Below are 20,765 nucleotides of genomic sequence, written 5' to 3'. Positions count from 1 at the left end.
GTAGTGTGACCAGGAATTCACTTCAGGGGGGCGGGGAATGAGGAAATACAGACTACTAAATAAAATACTAATCAGCACGTCATCTGTGCAATTATACAACAACAACAACAACAACAATAATAATAATAATAATAATAATAATAATAATAATAATAATAATAATAATAATGCGCTCGAGCATTTCGGGTGGATATAAGAACGGTGATGGTACGAATTTATTATTTAATAATTTGAGTCAGGACCTTCATGCAATCCCGCTATATTAATTAATAATCTTGCCATAAAATATATGAGAGTTCCACTGAAAATGATTATACTAAGTTGTAATTGGGGGGTGTTTAAACTAACAACAACAGAGCTACACTTCTTTTCTGTCCCCAGCTGGAGACCTGTACAGTAGCTCATTGTTGTCACGCATCCCTGCTGGAAACAAACAAACAAACAGAACCATCAGAGAAATTCAAATGGTTTCCACTACAAATACCATTACAAACCATCAGCTGTTAACCATTACCATTATTGGTCCTTAATGGTATCCACTAGACATATCCATTAGAAGGCAACAAATTAGGCCTACCAGTAGAGACCCACAGGGACCATTACAGTTTCCATTAAAACCAATGCAGTTCCCATTAATAACCATTACAAACTCTGAGGGTTTCTATACTTTTTTTAAAGCAGGGATGAAAATCATATATTTTTAATTTAAAAAAATCAGTATCTCGTTAGAATGAGAATTTATTTATTTTCCTGGAAATACTGGACTATAGAGGAAAATGTCGTGTTTATGAGAAAATATCGTGTTATTACGGGAAACATATTTCGTTTTAAGGGGAAAATAACGAGTGGTTAAGTGGAAATATCGCGTTATTACGAGAAAAACATTACGTTAATGAGAAATTAGGTCCTGTAGTTACGATCTCGCGCCTGTAGATGGCGCACGAATACAAGCTGTGAATAAAATTTCATACACTTGACTCTTATTGCCTCCTACACCTTTATCTCTTCATTCTCAAAACTTCTAAGACATCTGAAATATGAAACGTACTATAATATACTATCAAAAAACTCGATATGTTTTGAATACTGTGAGATGAATAGGCAAATTGCACCTGATGTTTCCTAACTATCTAATAAAAAATCATAGCTGAACACGAAATTACGTCTAACACTTTATCAAATTACTCAATATGGAGAAAATTGATTTTAAATGTTAAATACTGGCTCTGTGAATTGACCTGAGAGAACTAGGCTATTATATCTAGGAAAATTGCACTCTCATTATTTCCTTATTCTCAATAAAGCTATTCAAATCTGGCAATTGCATACAAAACTATGTGTAATATGCCATCAAAACACTTTAGAAGAAGAAATTTGACATTAACAGACCTGTGAATTTCACATTTGAGACTTTTGGATGCAGGCAAAGTGCTTATTTACTATAAAGATTATTTCCTATACCTTTAATTCCTCATATAAATACATTTGACAATTGCATTTGAAACCAAGTATAAGATACCATTTCAATATTGTATTTCAATAAATGACTGAATGCTGCACTGCGCCGTCTTCTTTATGGTTGCTTAGTGATTTTTACATTCTTGTTGCCGTAGCCGTTCCATTCGCAGCTGCTGCTTAAAGTCCTTACTGAGGGACAGCCAGCCTACATCGTGAAAGAGATCCTAGACTACTATGACGAGAAGACCAGCAGTAATACCTCATTGACTGGGAGGGATATGGACCGGAGGAGAGGTACTGGGACAGCCCGGGATGTTCGTGACCCACTATGCTGCCAAGAGTATCAGACAATCAGACAAGGTCCATGCCCCAGGAGGAGACCTAGGAAGGGCCCTGCTCCTGGAGTGAGTTTTTTGGTGGGTGTTGATTCCTACTCCCAGAACTCACAGTTGCCTACAAACATGGTCACCCAATTATCTCAATTTATCATCTTGCCTAGTGCAATGGCCGCCATGGCATCAATTTTGCCTTGCTCGCTGTTGGTGTACTCTTAAAAGCAACTTCTACAAAATAAGTCATACCCATACAGTTGGAACAAATAAACTTCACACTTTTACAGCAAATGATGTAGAGCTCATCAAAAGAAGAACACGTTTGTGTGGACTAGGAGATTATACACTATTTGGCCAAAAGTATTTGGGCCTTGTTGAAGTATGTCCTTGTTGAATATCCAATTCCAAAACCATGGCCTTGATGGTCAATATGGAGTAGGTCCCCCTTTGCTGCTATAACAGTCTCCACTCTTCTGGGAAGACAATTTTGGAATGTGGCTGTGAGGAATTATGTCTTTATGCACTTCATTTTGTGTACAGGGTCATTGTCATGATGGAACAGGTTTGGGCCCCTTAGTTCCAGTGAAGGAAAATGTTAATTTTATAGCATACACAGACATTCTTCACATTTACCAACTTTATGACTACATTTTGGGGATGGCCCGAATGTGGGTGAGAGAGTAAGGTGTTATGACATACTTTTGGCCGAGATATTGAGATTTCCATAAACAGCTGTATAACGAAAATTTGTTGTGTCATGACACAAAGATGCCAAGTTTTTTTTTTTTTTTTTTTAAATTGTGTTTTTCCAATGCTAATACATAGAGCTTAACCACTCAAAATAATAATAAAAAAATTAAAAACAGTCAAGCAACCAACTTTACAATTATTGGACCACTTGAGACCGACTGGCCCTCTATCCACCACATCTACTTCAATCAAAAGGTGAGGTTCTTTTTCGAAAGGAACCAGGCAGAGATTCCTAACGCCCAGCTTCCTGTTAACCTATTTGTTTAGTCAGGATTTTTGTTACAGCGTTTCAATTAAATATAGTTGCATGTCTGGCATGCCACAAATACACTCATCAAAATCATGCATATAGAGGTTTATGGCAAACTAGGGTGTTTGATGCTTGTATTTTATCATGTGTAACTTTATTTGTGAATTTAATATAGAAGGTCAATGAAGCAGGACACACCTAAATCCTTGTTTTAAAGAACAGTCCATATATTGATCCATATGATTTTGGATTATTTAAATCGTACTATTCGGTCACAGTACATTTAAATTCTCACTGTAATCTACAGTATTTATTTGTGCTTTTCCCACTAATGGAGTGTTTGGTGAGGCAAAATCAAAAATGTATTAAGAATAACTATCAGATGGAAAATATGAACAAGCATGCTATTGTCTGACAAGTATATTCTTTATTGTATGGAATATGTACTATGTCAATGTCTATGTCTATTGACAAACTATATGATCTCAGTGAAAAACTGATCAACTCAAATCCAATAAACCATATTGCATAATGTAATACTAAGAACATAGACTTACCACCAATGCGAACTGAATCAAGGGCTAACGAAGCATAAAAAGAAATATGATACAATGGTAATATGGTTGCACTGTACACAGTTATGTTTGCTTTTGTCTTCCCACTACCCCTGTGTTCTGTAAACTATGGAAAGGTTTGGCATAAAGGAACCTCTACCTGTCTGAAAAGATACAGCTGTAGAGTCTCCATCAACAGTGTTGGAGCATACAGCTGTACATAGTGCAAAGTAGGTAGAGGGACTTGATAGATAAAAAAAAGTGGAGAAGAAGAGGTCCAATCTATTCAAGCCAACTTTGAAGATAGCTAATTGCCCCCTCCAACTGACATTTGGCTGCTTCTTCCACTTTTCTCAGAGGATGCTAACACGCTCAGTCAGTCCCTGCATACAAGCATCGTCAATGTCCTTCTGCTCATCATCATAGGCAGTCGACGCAGGTACCAGGTGAGCTGGGTAAGGCAATGTGTGCTCCTGAGCGAACCTCTGCCAGCGAGCATCATCACTTTCATGGGTTATATAACGTTCACCAAGCTTTGATTCCAGTTCTCGCAGGTCCAGCCATGTCTGATAGTCCTTAAAAGACAGAATGAGAGAGAAAAATGGGGTGTGAAAAATGGCAGATGGAGTAAGAGAGAAAGACTGATTTAGAGGCAATGACGGTAAATAGAAATCAAAATATGTATGGAGTGCATCAGCTTTGTTCTTTGCTGGAAATGTATCTTGCAATAAAACCTTGTTTTCTAATTTATTGCTTTTCCTGTTTCCTTGCCATTTTCATATTTCTTTAATTCAGTTCTTGATTCCAGTAATCCTGCACTTCTCTGCATGTGTCTAATGTTACCTGTAAATAGACATGACTCAGGCTCTTGTCCACACTATAGCGTTTTCTCAACTTCACTTGAAGCAGGTTATTGATGAGATCAGTAGCTATGGAAAAAAAGGAGAGATGACATTTAATTTGTATTGTTCTGTGCTTCTGATTTCTCCTCTCATTGCGCATTTTTTACAGTTCTACAATTTCAACAGCCAGGTACTTGTTCTCAGCTTTCAATCATGTTTTAATAACGTATAATTGCTATTAAACGCAATACGAAGAGCAGACACGATGTAGGTACAGTAATCACTGAAATGCATTGGTGTTCTGTTCTTATTTACCTGACAAAGGCAAAAACTGGTACTACTATCAAGAAATATACCTTCTGTAGAGATTTGCCTCCAGGGGTTTGGTGGGTACATGAAAGCAGCATTGTGGATCTGGTCATTGATATCTTCATCCTCATTAAAGGGAAAGGTCCCGCTCAAGCTGACATACATAATGACTCCGACAGACCACATATCCAGAGAACGGTTGTACCCCTGGTTCAGCAGCACCTCTGGAGCCAAGTAAGCAGGTGTTCCCACCACAGAGCGCCGAAAAGACTTCTCCCCAATGATCCGCGCAAAACCAAAATCACACAGCTTCACCTGGGAAGAAGGAGTTTCAAAGAAACACATGATTTAAAAAAAAGGAGAAATATTAAAAGTAGAATAATAAAAGGTGCTTAACTTAATCTACCACTGATAAATGCCTCCTCAGAGGCCATATGATTGTGCCATGGAGCTCATGGCTGGCACCACATCACCTCATAACCGCATCTCCCTAGTCTGCCACACAGAATAAAGCTATGAAGTACATCAAGGAATCACTCAAGCAAGGCTAGATTTGACCCTCCACATCACATGCATCTGCTGGATTATTCTTTGTGGGGAAAAAAGGGGGGCAGACCATGCACTGACTATAGAGGACTGAACCCTCTACCGCTGAGTTAGGCTTAGGGTTAGGGTTGTCACACTGGTTCAGAGAGAAACCTAAGCTTTACCCTCTGGCATTAATTTCAAGGAAACTCTCGCCTGGAGAAAGGAATGATGACACTGGGAACAGACAACTGCTCAAGGTCAAACTAGCCCTAGAGGAGTGGAACCACTGGCTGGAGGGTGCTGAACAACCATTTATCATCTACACCAACCACAAAAACCTTGAGTACCTTGAGTCTTCTTTGCCAGATTCCGGTTCAATCTCTGTTGCAGACCTGGCTCAAAGAACACCAAGACAGACTCCCCGTCATGCCTTCACCCTGCACTCCCCAAAGAAACTGGAAAACAACAAATATTTCCCAGTCTTGCTTTGTGGGTGCATTCTCATGGCACATTTATCAGGAAACAGCCCAAACCTGACCACAGGCTCTTGACCACAAAGACATTTGCACCACACAAGGCTGAAGAAAACTGACCCACCATTACATGAGACCATTCAATATATAATGCAAAGAACCAATGAGGTAACTTACATGCTGGAATTGCCACCTCACTGCTGCCTAGCCCCTGAAACCTCTATCAGAAAGTGTCCCTCTAACAACACCTCTAGACATCCTGTCAATCCTAGACTCAGTGACAAATTCCACATCCCAGATTATACCATTATAACATGGACGCCCAGAATGACAATCCCCAGAAAAATGCTTCAATTCCACATTCAACATCACCTGGCTTCTAATCAAGCACACCTGCACTCTATAAATGTGACTCCAAAACCACACATGATCTGAAGTATCACTCAGTGTACATGCCTGATGTACCAAGTTTTTGTTTACTGTGTTCCATATCCTGTTCTTGATATTTATCTTTTGGTTTCTTGAGTCTGGTGTAGTCCTTTTCCATGTGTTTGATGATTGCCTGATTATCTGCCTGTTCTGACCATGTTTTTACCACATCCATCCATCCATCCATCTTCTATACCGCTTTATCCTTTTCAGGGTCACGGGGAAACCTGGAGCCTATCCCAGGGAGCATCGGGCACGAGGCGGGGTACACCCTGTGATTTGGATTTATTTGCCTGTCTGCTTTAAATAAAGCATTACCTGTAACTGCAGCCATCTCTGCCACCTGACATACTGTTGGGATCACTTTGAATGCTGTTGCTAATGTGCAACATATCTAATATGAAACAAACGTCACTATGGTAATATAAAGCCATAACTTTGAGAAACCTTCTCATAATTTTAAACTACTTTAAATACTGAAACACAATTGTGAGACACTTTATTAAAATAATGGATTGATTTTCTCTTTAATTGGCCGAAACAAACTATACCTTAGCTATAGAAGCTATACCATTATAGCTTAAATACATTTACATGTCCTTTAGCTGTACTAATTTAAACACCATTCCTCTGTGTTTGCATTAACACCACCCGGCACTTTTAACTGTATATTCATTAAGCCAAACACGCAAAAAAAAAAAATGCATGTACTTTGATCATTTGAAAGACTTCATCAGCCGAGACCCTGTTAGCACATATTGCATTTGCTATCAAGTTTGCATGTGTTTTTACACACAAAAACCTTTAGTAAATCTGAACATAATAATTCATTAACAGCGGATTTGGTTAGGACTCTAATAGCTATTGTAAAGATCAACACTGTGGAATATACTTTAAAATCAAGAAACCAGTTATATACTTATTTATTAGTCATGACTTATCAAATTGACAGAAGAAAACAAATGTTAACTATGAACTCTCACTGTACTTTTATTGTTAAGTGTTATGGTTTGCGTTTGCTATGAGGTCATTACCTGTGGGAATGGATCAGCTGAAGATAGCAGCACATTCTCAGGTTTCAAGTCACAATGCACAATATTCTTGAAGTGTAGGTGCCTTAGGGCAGCCAAGATCTGCAGTACAATAAAGAGAACGAGAAAGAGAGGGGAAAAACCACAAGAGAAAAGTATATGTTCATTTATCAAAAGATTCAATTTTATACCTGTATACAACAAGAAGTATAGCAAGGCAGATGCAAGTCCACACTCGTTAAGTATTAATCCATCAAGTATGAATCTGAACACACCTGTGCACATTTAGATTAAGATGTCTGGTATCAATTTTGAGTCATTACACACATACAACCACATTCTGAACGAATACTTAAAAGTAGATCATGTATATGATAGTCAGCTGTAATGGTTTGTATATACTCTACACGTAACGAATTTCGGACCTGTGTGATCAGAAACTTTGTGAGCCTCTCAGGTAGCCGTCCATTCTCACTTGAGAGGATCATCTCTAGCATGTCTCCATGAAGCTTCTCCATAACAACAAACACTTTTTCAGGAGTTTCAAACATACACTCCAGATTCACTATGCCCAGATGACGCAGACTCTGGAAAAGAAGAGATATGAGAAAAGGTCAGGAGAGTGAGAAAGGAAATAAACAAAGGCCCTTATTATGTGGTGACATAAAAGGTGAACATTCTCAAAACCAGCTTGTAAGAAATATGAGCAGACTTTTAAACCATTTCGGCACAACCATTGGTAATGCAAATGCAATTCTTGACCAAAGTGGCTAAAACACATGACTGTTGCAGTGGAATTTCACACCCCCATAATGCACTTCCCCAGAATGGCTACCTGGAGTATGGCCACCTCGTTCCTCAATTGGCTCTCCTGTTTAGTTGGAAAGCGAAGCTTGTCGATTACCTTGATAGCCACATCTCTTCCAGATTTTCTGTGCTTTCCTGTTTAATAAACAACGAATGTATAAACGATGAATGAAAGGAAATTTAGAACAATCTGAAAATGAGATGGTATACTGAATCACATTTTGGTAAAACTTTCTTTAAACTTTTGAGTATACATACCACCATACACCACTCCAAACTGGCCAGAACCCAGAACCTCATCAGCGAAAATCTGATAAATCATGCCAATATCCTACAGAAAATATCAGCACCATCATTACCATTACTTTCCTCATCACTGTTCACATCAGCATCAAAACCCTTAATATTCCTAATCAGAACATTGCTCTTAATTGTGCACACTTACCACATTCTCCTGAATCTGACTGTTGGACACTGAAATACTGACTGATGCCTGTCCTGAGAAACATTTTGCAATTAAGCACCGAAGCTTTCATCCACAAAGAAAACTGATTGATTCAGAGATCGTATCCTTACTGTGAGGGGTGCTGCCTTCAGATGGTGGATTGTCTTGGAAGATGACTGGCATAAGGGCCTGACGTATGGCGTTTTCCCAAGCTCTGGCAACTTCCTGTCCCACTCCACTAATGGGTCCTACACTATTTGATGAGGTGGGAACTGTCATGCTAGGTAGTTGGGAGGGGTTCGAGTCCTCGCCCACAAAGTATCGAATAGTACCAGTCACAATCTCAAAGCAGTGTGGGCTGGCACCACTGGGCACCAGATTGAAATCACTCGCTGGGCATACTTCAAGAATTTCAGAAAGAGGTATTTCCTGGAAAGACAAAATACATGAACTGTCAGTGAAGTCATATTTCACATCAATCTACAGTCACATGCAAACTCATTAGCACCCTTTATGAAAATAGAATATAACTATATTATTCAGGACTAAGTTGTGACGTTCATGTACAGTATAACAACGGAATAAGATGCATAACGAATCACAGTTAAAAGTCTTCATGATATTACTCTCACTCACTTTGAGTAGCTGCTTTGCTCTGGGTCAGAGTTGCAGAGGATCCAGTACTAGGTATTGTTTATCATATACACAGTGGTTAGCTGGCATCTATGGCTATACCCTATTAGTGAACCACTTGTTCTGTGTTTACAGAAACTTTACACAATTCTGCACAAATGCTCAGTTGGACAAAACAACAACAAAATACTGCATATTTGTTTATCAGCCTACAGTTGAGGCCAAAATTGTATACACACTTACGCTAAAGATATTCAATCTCAGTTTTTCACAACTCTACACATTTCAGTTCTTTTGGCAAGTGCATCTTCTCTTTTCATGTCAGGAAATTTTATAACAATCGATTAGAGACAGATTTATTTAAGATATAATTCACTATATCAAAATTCCACTGGGTCAAAGCTTTACATACATCTAGTTCACCGTCTATGTAAAGAGTCTGGAAGATTCCAGAAATGAATGTAATGACTTTAAGAAGATTGTGTCATGATTAGGAGTTAACTGGGAGTGCGCCTGCAGCTGTATTTAAGGTTCAGTATCATTTTACCCTTGAAAGCATGGGAAAGACAACTTCAAACAGTCCAAACAACTCAGCCAAGAACTCAACAAAAAAAAGTTGTGGACCTCCACGAGTCTTAGGAGAAATTTCCAAACAACTGCAGGTATCACAATCATTTAACTTTGCACAGTTTCAAGAGCTAGCTCCCTCCTGGACAAAGGCACAATAAAGAAAGTTGGCTGTTGAGAACAACGGTTTCTACTAAATGTACTTCCTGATTTGTAAAAATGTAGGAGGTTTCCCAAAACCCTGCCATTCCATACACTGAAATTGTCAGATGTCCTTGTAGCCGTGCAACCACAGGATTCACGACTGTTTGATCTGCACAGTGTATACCTTCATGATCCTAATGCTCTGAAACACAGATTTTTTCAGGGATTTGCCTCACAGGGACAGGTATTGTAGTTCATTTCAGGCCCTCTCTAGCACTGAGGATATTCACATGCATATGCAAGAGTAACCATGTTCTATGAACTGCAGATAACCACTAGGGTTCCTTTAGGGCACATGCAATGTAAATCAGTGTCCAATCACATCCCTATGAGCTGTAATCAGGGGGCATGGCTGTAATCAGAGGACAGATGAAAAGTAATTTTCTAACCAGCACTGCCCTCCATATAAATCCCTTTAATGCATTTTATAAGCTTTATTGTTTCTTATTCCTATGGTATTAACGCCTTAATCATATGGCTTCTCAGATTTATTACCAAAACATAAGAAGAGAAACAACATGTTTACAGGTCACAGTAGGACACTAGGAGTTATGTTATCAAATTTCTTATTTTCGTCTCACACGTACACTGCTTAAACAGTGGGAATGTGTAACATCACCGCCTACTCATATTAAGATAAAAAAAAAAAGTTTTTGCTACTGTTTTTGTAAGTTTGTAAAATTCTTACCTTGTAGTATTTATTGGTGGTGTCATTATGGAAAAGGATGATGCATTTGCAGTCCAGGCGCCAGTAGTGTCGCTTCCTCTGTTGGGGGTGAAAGGTCAGGGATCATAGGTCAACAAGGAGTCAATGTTAGTGAGGAAGAGAGCTGTACCACCCCACAGAGAGGAGGAGAGATACATGGAGAGGAAGATAAGCTGGAAATATATGTGAGGAGAAGAGAAAGCAAGAAGCATAGATTGAAGGAGAGACTATGGAAAAAATAAAAAAAATTTTGTGCAAGATCTGTTTAATATATCTATGTAAACATTTTTCATTCACCAATGTGTTTAACCTTTGTTCACCTGGTTAAAGAACACGTCCAGCAGTAATTCTAGTGAAGACTAGACGATAGCTAAAAAACGTGCGCCAATTACTTGTGTGGCATCTAATACATCTCATCAGATGATGAGAGTACACGTGAACACCCATCAATTAAAAAAAAATAATAATAAAATGCAAAGAAAAAAAAGTAATGCAAAAGAGTGCAGAGCAGAATCTCAGGTAAGTGTAAAGGCTGAGATGTTTGTGTCTTTTAATGCAGATAAAGGATGTGAAATAAAGAAATAATTCACTGAAAAACTAGAACAAATAATTGATCTATATTGTTCTATCTAGGCAATTAATACAATACTGACAAACTAATAACCTTGCCATTTATTTCTGGAAATCATATCAAGTCACAATTTATTTCATTTCAAGCATTCTCTATCACACAGAAATAATGTTAATTTGTCTCATATTTGGTAATGAAATGTACCGTCCTTAATTTTTCTTATTTGTTTCAGTGCAGAGGGAATTATTTGTATGAACTAGAAAAGCAGTGTACCAGGGTGTCCTTGTTGCTGTAATGCACCATCCAGCCTTCCTTGATAGCTTTACTGGAGCGGCGTGTGGTGTGTCTCACTGACTGTACCACTCTCATGAGGGGAATATTAGCACTGAGGAGATCAGAACACATACTTAATCAATGTTTTTTAAATGAAAGGGAGCGAGTGAGCGAGATAGTATGTGTCTGACCTCTGGTCTCCACCGGCTCCATCCTGACTGTTGTCAGGGGAGAAGGAGCCAGGGATGCTGCAGGCCTCATCTGATTCATCCATCAGTGAAGTTCTTTCTGAATCCAAATATTCATTATTGTAATCCATCGGTACTTCTGTGTCTGCAGCTGGACTAAACATATCTGTGAGAAAGAAAAAGAAGGAAAAGATAGATGGACATGGGAAAAAAACCACACAGTGAAAATTCAGAATGGATTCAGATACACAGCTTGCTAGGAATACCTGAACACCTGGTCATTCATGCAAATATCCAATCAGCTAATCAGGTGGCACAAGCATAATGCGTAAGACCACACAGTTATTGTTACATTCAGTTACCTGTTTGTACCTCAGCTGGCTTGACTGTGGTCAAAATGCAAATTAACGCCTGTGCGCTGTGCCTGATGTAAATAAACTCATGTCTATGAATGATTCAGAAGCACGTTATGTGTTGTGCTGGGAGGGGCGTAAGCAGAAATTTATTTTGTTAGAATGAGGAAATATGCTAAATAAAATCATGATCTGGACATTTATGCTTCAGGGGTTTCCTCCCCCAGTCCAAAGACATGTGTTGTAGGCTGATTTGCATTTGAAAATTGTCCGTAGTGTGTGAACGTATTTTGTGTGAATGTGTGCGCGATTGTGCCCTTCAATGGCTTGGCACCCATCCAGGGTGTCCCCCGCCTTGTGCCCCGAGTCCCCGTGGATATTCTCCAGGCCCCCCGTGACGCTGTGCAGGATAAGCGGTATGGAAGATGAATAGATTTTAATAATAGGGGAAAGTTACACATTATATTATAAATCCTGATCTACTTTTCTTCTGCAGTAAACTCCAGCAGGCTACTTCACCGGGTCTCACCTCCATATCTCTGTGCTTATACTACAGCTATCTGGCTAGCTTTCAAAGAGAAACGTCATCACAATTTGATAATCCTGTTTCTCATCACGGCAGCGTTATCTAATAAAATGTAATCTAAACAATGAAATCCATTCATAAACTTTTTTTTTTAAATTTAAATCAGCACAAAAATTTTTTATTACCCGACACAAATTTTTATGGTTTCTGTTGGCCCTTCTTTTTCTAGGAACATCTGATACTAATTTCAAAGCCTACATAGAATATGTTAAAAGTTTTTAAAATAGACTTTAAAATAGACTAAAAAAAAGAATCTGAAGTCCAGATTGGATTTCACATAGAAATACAGAGATTAGAACTTCTGGAACCAAGATGAACCTCTAACAAACTGATGGAACTGCCAAAGTGTGGAGAAATAAAGGATCTGCTCATGATCCAAAACACACAAGCTCATCTGTGAAACATGGTGGAGGTAGCGTCATGGCTTGGGCTTGCATGGCTGCTTCTGAAACAGGCTCACTGTAGTCTATAGAAACATTCGGTCTGCCAATTTACAGAGAAATGCATCTAATCTAATCAAGAGGAACTTCATCATGCAGCAAGACAGCGCTCCAAAACACACTGCCAACTCAACAAAGAACTTTATCCAGGAGAAGCAAAAGTGGAAGGTTTTAGACTGGCCAAGTCAATCACCAGACCTTAACCCAACTGAGGAGCATTTCACCTCCTGAAGAGGAGACTGAAGGGAGTGCTTCCCAGATTTATAGTAGATTTCTGGCAGCATGTCCTGTGAACTTTCCTGATCTTTATAGCATGTAAGAAACCTAACAACTAAAGTACATCTGGCAAAAAGTATTATTAGATGGCTATTGTTGTCAACTGCCTAAATACCTTAACAGTTTCTTACAGAAAACCTTTTGGATCATGTTTTCCTCTCTCTCTCTCTCTCTCTCTCTCTCTCTCTCTCTCTCTCTCTCTCTCTCTATATATATATATATATATATATATATATATATATATATATATATATATATATATATATATATATATATATATATATAAATAATCCTGTGGGCCTGAATCTGTGCTTATTTCTATGCAGCTTTGATGAAGAGTCCATGTGCATGTTTTATTACCTCCAATAGTTTCCCCAAGACAGTCATTGGGCACTTTGTATGCACACCTCTTGTGGCAGTTGAATTTGCAGTCTGAATGAGGAGAAATACATGTTATCATGTATGTTAATATGTTATCAATAAAATATAATACAATTAAATTAGTGATAAAGTCATTTAAGTAGTATAGTATACATATTACATAATGCAGTACCCAACAAAATAAAATAAAAAAAAAAGACTGACTAATGCCAAAGACAGTTGTCTTTTTGTGAATTTTATCCTAAAGTAGTTGTAACATCAAACTTTCATCTGTATGTTGAGTTGGGTTTTGAAGGATAACTGACCAAGCAATGGTCAACTGGATTTAATACTGCTGCAAGCTCTAGCTTGTACTGAAATTCATGGCCAGAATTGCAGAATTGACACTGGTGTGTACTGAAATGCATCCATTTTAAGAAGCATTTCAAGGCACACCAAACTACATTAGAGGCGTGTGGCACTGCCTTTGTTTGACGTATCAGCTCAAATTTTTTGTTGTCTCGCACATAAAAAGGCTCCAGAAACATGTCTTTGCCTTAGGTAGTGCTACTTTATAATTCATCAGAGTAACTATAGCTACATGTAAAAGCAAAAATCATGGTGAATCTGATTAAGATTGGCACAACCACATCTAATGCTAATTAAGTCCACATTATAGCTGTTGAAGTTAGGAGGATGAAGATCTAACCCACCCACCCTCCCATTAAGTACTTCAAATTTCAAGTGACCCCAATCATCATTTGAAACCAGACTCTCAGACCTTTGCACTGCAGTCCTTGGCGGAAAAGACCCCGAAGCAGTCTTTTGCAGTACTGGCAGACGGTGGGCCGTGTGTAGGAGTGCACTGCAAATGTGTGTGGCACCTTTACTTTACTCATTAGTATCTTGTCCAGGTGGACAGGACGGCCTGTGTAGAACCGCCGGGCCTCACTGGGAGTTCGGGGCTGTGTAACAATTAGAGAAAAATAGAAGAAAAAATAAGAGGTTTACTGTTTGGTGTTAATAGATGAACTAATAAATATATGAGCATGTCAGTTAATTAAAAACATGAGCTTATTCTATAACGTCTTCTAGAAGACTAGATCTTTGCTTATTATCCTGCAATAACCAGTGTTTGAAGGCAATAACAAATAAAAACAATTATGTCTTAAGTACTGCAATCAAAAACATTTTTTCAGTCATTACTTTTTAATTAATACTTAGCCATTTATGTTACGCAATTCTGTTAAAAAATAAAATAAAATAAAATAAAGCTTTATGTACCTTTAAGGTAACTTGTGAAGTAACTCCAAGTGAGTTACATTTTGGGTCTGAGTACATAATGAGTATAAACAAATGATATTGTAAATAGGGAAATACCATTAAGAGCAGGTTACAGTGTCTCATATTACAAAATATTTAAATATATCACAAAATGCACTTGCCTGCTTCTGATCAAAAGTGACCACATATTTTAAGTATCCTCCAACAGCATCAGCTACCACCACCATACTTGGAATTTATTTATTTATTTATTTATTTATTTAACAGAATTTGGCAGCTGAAGCTCTGCCATGTAAATAGTCTAAACAAATTTAAAACTTAAATAATGCTCTGTTACAGTGTACTGCATGTCATGAAGTAACCCTGATGGTGACTACATTCAGTTTTATGCGAAACATGAGCTTGAACATACAGTGCTATGAAAATGTTTTTGCCCCTTCTGATTTCCTTCATATTTGTGGTTTCAGATCCTCATACAATGTAATATAAGACAAGCAGAATATGAGGAAACACAAACCACAGTTTATAAACTAATATTTCACATCACTGTGGAGGAATTCTGGCCCACTCTTCTTTACAGAGTTGCTTTAATGCAGCCACATGGGAGGGCTTTCAAGCATGAACTGCCTTTTTAAGGTCCTGCCACAGCATCTCAATGGGGTAGAAGTCAGGACTTTGACTAGGTCACTCCATACCTTAATTTTTGTTTCTTTTCAGCCATTCAGAGGTGGACTTTTTCTTGTGCTTTGGATCATTGTCTTACTGCTTAACCCAACTGTACTTGAGCTTGAGATTTAGGCTTTTCTGGTAAAGAGCCAAATTCATAGTCATTTATGGAAAGTTGCTGAGGCCCTGGAGTAGCGAAACATCCCCACACCGTCACACTACCACCACCATGTTTGACTGTTGGTATGATGTTCAAATTGTGGGATCTTGTGTTCTCTTTATGCCAGATGAAACAGACCTTCTGTTAGGAATTTTCTGGGAAGATTCTCAACTCTTCCAAATTTTCTCCATTTGAAGATAATGGCTATCACTGTAGTTTACTGAAGTCCCAGACCTTTGTAACCCTTTACCCTGCTTCACTTTTGCTAGAATGATTCTATTTAAATGATGTTTAGATTCAATAGGGCAGTAATCAAGCCTTGGTGTGTGTAATTGAATCCAGTTATCAAATAAATATGGTTAATCATTTGATTAAGTAACTAAGGGGCAATTGCTTTTTTCACATAGGGCCTGTTGATGGTGGAAAACCTTTTTCCATCAATGAATGACATGTCATTTAAAAACTGCATTTTGTGTTGACTCGGGTTTAAATTTTGTTTTGAAGATATTAAACAAATACGTGTGATAAACACTGTATGCAAAACAGAAATAAAATCAGGAAGGGGGGCAATACTTTTCCACAGCACTGTAGCTCAGACTGGGCATGTGGACGGGTGTGAGCTTTACCATCTGTGTGTGTGAGCGGATCAGATTTGTTTCTTCAGAGGTTATACTGGTGCTTATACTACAGAGGGATTCAGTGGTGGACAGACGCAGAGACTGGCTGCTGCTGAGAGATGTGGTTGACAGCCGTCTCTTCCTCGCCCCACTGCAGTTATTGGGAATGCTGAAAGCACAGCGTTTATGGTAGTTCAGCCCACAACCTGAAGGGGGAGGTAGCCATCACAAATAAGAGAACTATGAATAACAACAAAGAACTGTGAATGCTTTAATGGCATACCTAACACAAATAACATCGTATTGCTCATCTAGAATGGAAATATTTGGAATTCATTCATTTTTATCCAGCTTCAAGTCTTCCTACAGATGAGTAGCTCTCACCATCACATTTGAGCCCTTGCCTCACTAGGCCAAAAAGCATCTCTCCACAGTGGTCACAGAAGGCAGGGGCACGGTATGAGTGCACATTCAGAGCATGTGGACGAATCTGGAAATCTTCAAAGGTAGCAGCCGCTGCAGAAAAATACACAATAGAAATGTGTCAGAAAACTAAAACATTACTGGATATTTATATATATATATATATATATATATATATATATATATATATATATATATATATACACATACACACACACACACCTCATTTCATAGTTAATAATAGAGAAACAAACAGAAATTCATTTTTTAAAAAACCAAACAAACAAACAAAAAAAACAACAAGTGGATATGCTTTATTAGTTTTTCTACACGGCACAGTGGGATGCATTACATTCTCTGGTCTCCTCCCACCTACCAAAAACATGCTAGCAGGTGGATTATCTATGGTAAATTGTGTTGTGTGAGTGTGTATGTGCGCATGGGCATCTCATCTAGGGTGTGTCCCCATTTCATGCCTAGTGTCCCCACGTGAGATTACACACACACACACACACACACACACACACACCCTCTAAAAGTTTACACGCACCTAAAAGTTTATGTTTTTCACTAAGCCATAATATTTCTTAGAATGGAAGATGATGATCTATTGGAGGGTCACGTTAGTCCCAAGCTATTATATTATTAGGCTACTACACAATATAAACAAGAGTTACTACATACGTTCTTACATATTTTCTTATACAGGAGCCAAACCTACTGAAGGACCTAAGTTGAGCAGTGGAGTGTCAATAGGTTAATCAAAAAGAAATGTCCATGTGTTATTCAGCTTGTGTTATTCATGTGCTTCCAGGCAAAAGAATAATTTCTGCGTGTTTGTTCAGGAATCACACTGAAACTTTGTCTAAAACACTAAAATGTACTGTATATTGCCTATATTGTCTTTTGCACCATAAAGGTGGCTGTGAAGAGTAAATTATAGTTAATGATTTAACCACACTAACCATTTATTAAGGTTTACCAATAAATTAATGATGCATTGATTTTATAATTTTAAAAAACTGTGGATAGAATGTTTGAAACGTTGTAAGTTAAAACTGTTATGGTAAATAAAGTGAAAACAGTTACTGTTAATGCTAAATAACTCGTATATTAACATTACAAAAGTATGCATTGTTTGCAAATAAAAGTAAAATACAACTGAGAAGTAATAATACCTCCGCATTTTGTGATAGATATGCCTGCTCATTCTGCTGTGCTTGCTCTTACTCTTATTGGCAGCCCATGCTCTAAACATGCTCTTTCACACAGAGCTGGTCACAACAGACGTCAACATGCCACAGTTCAAGATTTTAATTTACGACCCCAATTCCAGAAAAGTTGGGATGCTGTGTAAAATGTAAATCAAACCAGAATGCAATGATTTGCGAAACCAATATGTTATTCACAATAGAACATTGAAAACATATCAAATGTTGAAACTGAGGAAACGTACCATTTTAAGGGAAAAAATGAGGTCATTTCTATTCAATGGCCACAACACGTCTCAAAAAAGTTGGGACGGGGGCAACAAAAGGCTGGAAATGTAAGTGTTACTAGAAACAGCTGGAGGTTGATTGGCAAACATCAGTGTATATCAGTGTTAACCGTCCCTTAAAGCAAAATAAAATAAAAAAGACCTTTCTGTAGTCTTGTGCAGTTTACTGTAGAATTAGCTTCATTTAGTCTGAAATCTTTAGACTTCTTTCTTTGCCGTGCATCTGTGTGCATCTTGTTTCCGTCTGCCTCACTGTTTTTCCACTACATTGACTAGTCAAGAAAACATACTTTGAAAAAATATAGCAGCAAGTGAAAAAAAACGAAGGAAAAATGCCGTGTAAGTGTGCATACACATATCTAAACACTTGATATGCTTTTTTGATTCAATCTTTCTTTCATCTTCAGAATACTTTTGGGATGGTGGGAGGAAACTGTGAAACTAAGAGGAAACCCACAAAGAGATGGGAACAGGACTGAACTGTGGACCCTGGAGCTCATAGGTGGCAACATCACTGTGCTGCTCAGGTTACATTAATTAGGCTAAATTGAAAACATTAATATTGTTTTCAATATTTTTTGAGTTGATGTTCTGTAATTTCTTACATTATGTTATCTGCCATGAAAAATTCTTTATTGTTTGTCTCTTGAGGATAGAACAAGTGAAAGGTACAATTACTCACCAGACAGCACCACCTCCACAAGATCACCCTCCTGGATATCAGCTGCAGTCTTGACCAACTGAAGGATGTTATTAGTGCTTGTGTCATGCTTGAAAAGAAGGATTTTGTCATAGATCCCATAGAAACCACATTCAGGGAACTGCCAGCGAGAGAGAGAGAGAGAGAGAGAGAGAGAGAGAGAGAGAGAGAGAGAGGGAGAGAGAGAGGGAGAGAGAGAGAGAGAGAGAGAGAGAGAGAGAGAGAGAGAGAGAGAGAGGAAAAACAGAAACAGAGAGAGAGAGAAACAGTGAGAGAAAAATGAAAAACAGAGAGAGACAAAGAGAGAGAGAGAAAGAGAGAGAGAAAGAGAGAAAGAGAGAGAAAGAGAGAGAGAGAGAGATTAACATCACTGATATTATCATAATCTGTGTTGTGGAAATGTTACTCAAGAGCTGAGAATAGCGAGGATCTTTTGTGTCTGCCTTAATGAAAAATAAAATACAGTGAAAAAACCACTTAGTTAAATTATGTTTAATTTCATTAAATGCACTTTTGTTTTCTAGTAACCTTTCCTTCATATTAATGAATATCCACTAGTGCCATTCAGGATTCAATTCTGGGGATAAAAGCATAGCATAGAAGCAGCGGTTAGACCTCGTCTCACCTATCCACTAATTCTCAGGACGAATTGGCCAGATTTTCAGACACTTGTTAGGGGCAATGTTTGTGAATGGGTTCTGCTGTAGCGAGATGCAGTGTGGGACATGCACAGGCTTTGCTGAGGCCGTCGTCATCAGCTGTATGTCCGGGAGTCACGGAGGGTGGGGAGGGCTCCTCCCATCCACCCTTTGAGGGATTATTCTCAGGGAATTCCCCTTGGAGCCGTCACATAACAAAACCCTGAGGCATGTGCCTTCAACCAAGTGAAACTAATTGACGTCTAGCAAATCCAGCCAAATGTTGCATTATCCCACTCATTTTCCCATTATTAAGGATACAATATATCAAATGAAGTAGGACATTCAAAATAAAGAAGAGACTATAAAATTGTTGGTACAGAGGAGCATTTTCCTGCAGCTCATCATAATCCTATGGCCGGGCCTTTATTGCAGGATAAGACACTAAACCGTCTCATGGCCCATTTCTATTTGCCGAGCCTTTGCGTAGATGTACGCAGGTGGTCAATCCTCCAGCCACCCCAAAAAGCACAACTGCACCCCCTCCCATTGATTGAGATCTCCATAGAAAGAATTGGTATGGACCTCGTCGGGTCATTAGAACAGACTGAACTGCAGGGCATTGCTTATGTTAGTTCTACTGGCTTATGCAGTGTGATACCTGGAAGTCATGCCAAAAATGTTTCCATAAAAGAGAGTCTTTCCATTATAAGAGAGAACAACGCTTGACTGTGACTGTAGGTAGACTGATCAACTTTTATGGAATTTGTAAAAGGTATACACATGGTCCCATAATAGTATTATTAACTCAGATTTGATTACCACTTTTGTTTGAGGTCATTAGCAATAATTCATTCATATGGAACATGTGCTTATAATAGTTTTGAAAGAAAATAGTCAAAAGCAGTATTGCAGTGGGCTGGCATTGCACCCAGAAATTAATTTTGCTTCATGCTCAGTGTTCCTGAGATAGGATCTGGATTCACCACAAACCTGACTATGATTAGCAGTTACTGAAGAATAAATAATGGGCCACCAGCAGTTCAGTTAAAGAGAAGTTGATTCCATGCTTCAATTTGAAAGTAAATACAGTACCGTAAATACCTTTCTCTAAAGATGTCATATCACAGCATACCACTGACTACATTTCCCATCCTGCATTGTGGTCTACAAACATGGCCGCCATGGACTGCAATTCCCAGAACACTCACTTTCATTCTAATCGCACACCTGCATCCAATTCACAGCACTCACGACCACAGTATAAAGAGACTGCTTGTACACAACTTCGCGAAGTATTGAGTGATCTTGCTTCTTGTTTCTCGTCCTCGATTCTTGCCTTGCCTAGTTTATGCCTTTTTGTCAATCGCCTGTTTGTTGACCTCGCTATTGTCTCATGTTTTGGATTTGTCTA

At 38.4% G+C, this 20,765-nt stretch overlaps 1 protein-coding gene across 2 annotated transcripts in view; it reads right to left on the bottom strand.

Moving 5' to 3' along the window:
* Positions 1–3,197: 3,197 nt before the first annotated feature.
* prkd2 (protein kinase D2) overlaps positions 3,198–20,765 on the bottom strand; it is a 32,557-nt gene continuing 14,989 nt past the window's right edge. The window contains exons 2-18 of one of the 2 annotated variants that reach the window (XM_017491365.3): positions 18,696–18,834; positions 16,477–16,608; positions 16,102–16,298; positions 14,147–14,330; positions 13,366–13,437; positions 11,354–11,516; positions 11,163–11,274; positions 10,301–10,378; positions 8,340–8,637; positions 8,209–8,261; positions 8,022–8,094; positions 7,792–7,898; positions 7,382–7,543; positions 6,960–7,058; positions 4,543–4,810; positions 4,188–4,273; positions 3,198–3,919 (exon numbers count right to left, since the gene is read on the bottom strand). In XM_017491365.3, coding sequence (XP_017346854.1) covers positions 3,698–3,919; positions 4,188–4,273; positions 4,543–4,810; positions 6,960–7,058; positions 7,382–7,543; positions 7,792–7,898; positions 8,022–8,094; positions 8,209–8,261; positions 8,340–8,637; positions 10,301–10,378; positions 11,163–11,274; positions 11,354–11,516; positions 13,366–13,437; positions 14,147–14,330; positions 16,102–16,298; positions 16,477–16,608; positions 18,696–18,834 — 2,445 coding nt within the window. In that variant the 3' untranslated portion in view covers positions 3,198–3,697. Of the gene's footprint in view, positions 3,920–4,187; positions 4,274–4,542; positions 4,811–5,370; positions 5,479–6,959; positions 7,059–7,381; positions 7,544–7,791; positions 7,899–8,021; positions 8,095–8,208; positions 8,262–8,339; positions 8,638–10,300; positions 10,379–11,162; positions 11,275–11,353; positions 11,517–13,365; positions 13,438–14,146; positions 14,331–16,101; positions 16,299–16,476; positions 16,609–18,695; positions 18,835–20,765 lie in introns of those variants that run through there. The other variant, XM_053687180.1, reaches the window with a different exon arrangement.

Source organism: Ictalurus punctatus, chromosome 17, assembly GCF_001660625.3.
Source record: "Ictalurus punctatus breed USDA103 chromosome 17, Coco_2.0, whole genome shotgun sequence".
NCBI lineage: Eukaryota > Metazoa > Chordata > Actinopteri > Siluriformes > Ictaluridae > Ictalurus > Ictalurus punctatus.
Note: the sequence above shows the minus strand (reverse complement) of the source record. Positions and strands in the feature narration are given on the sequence as shown.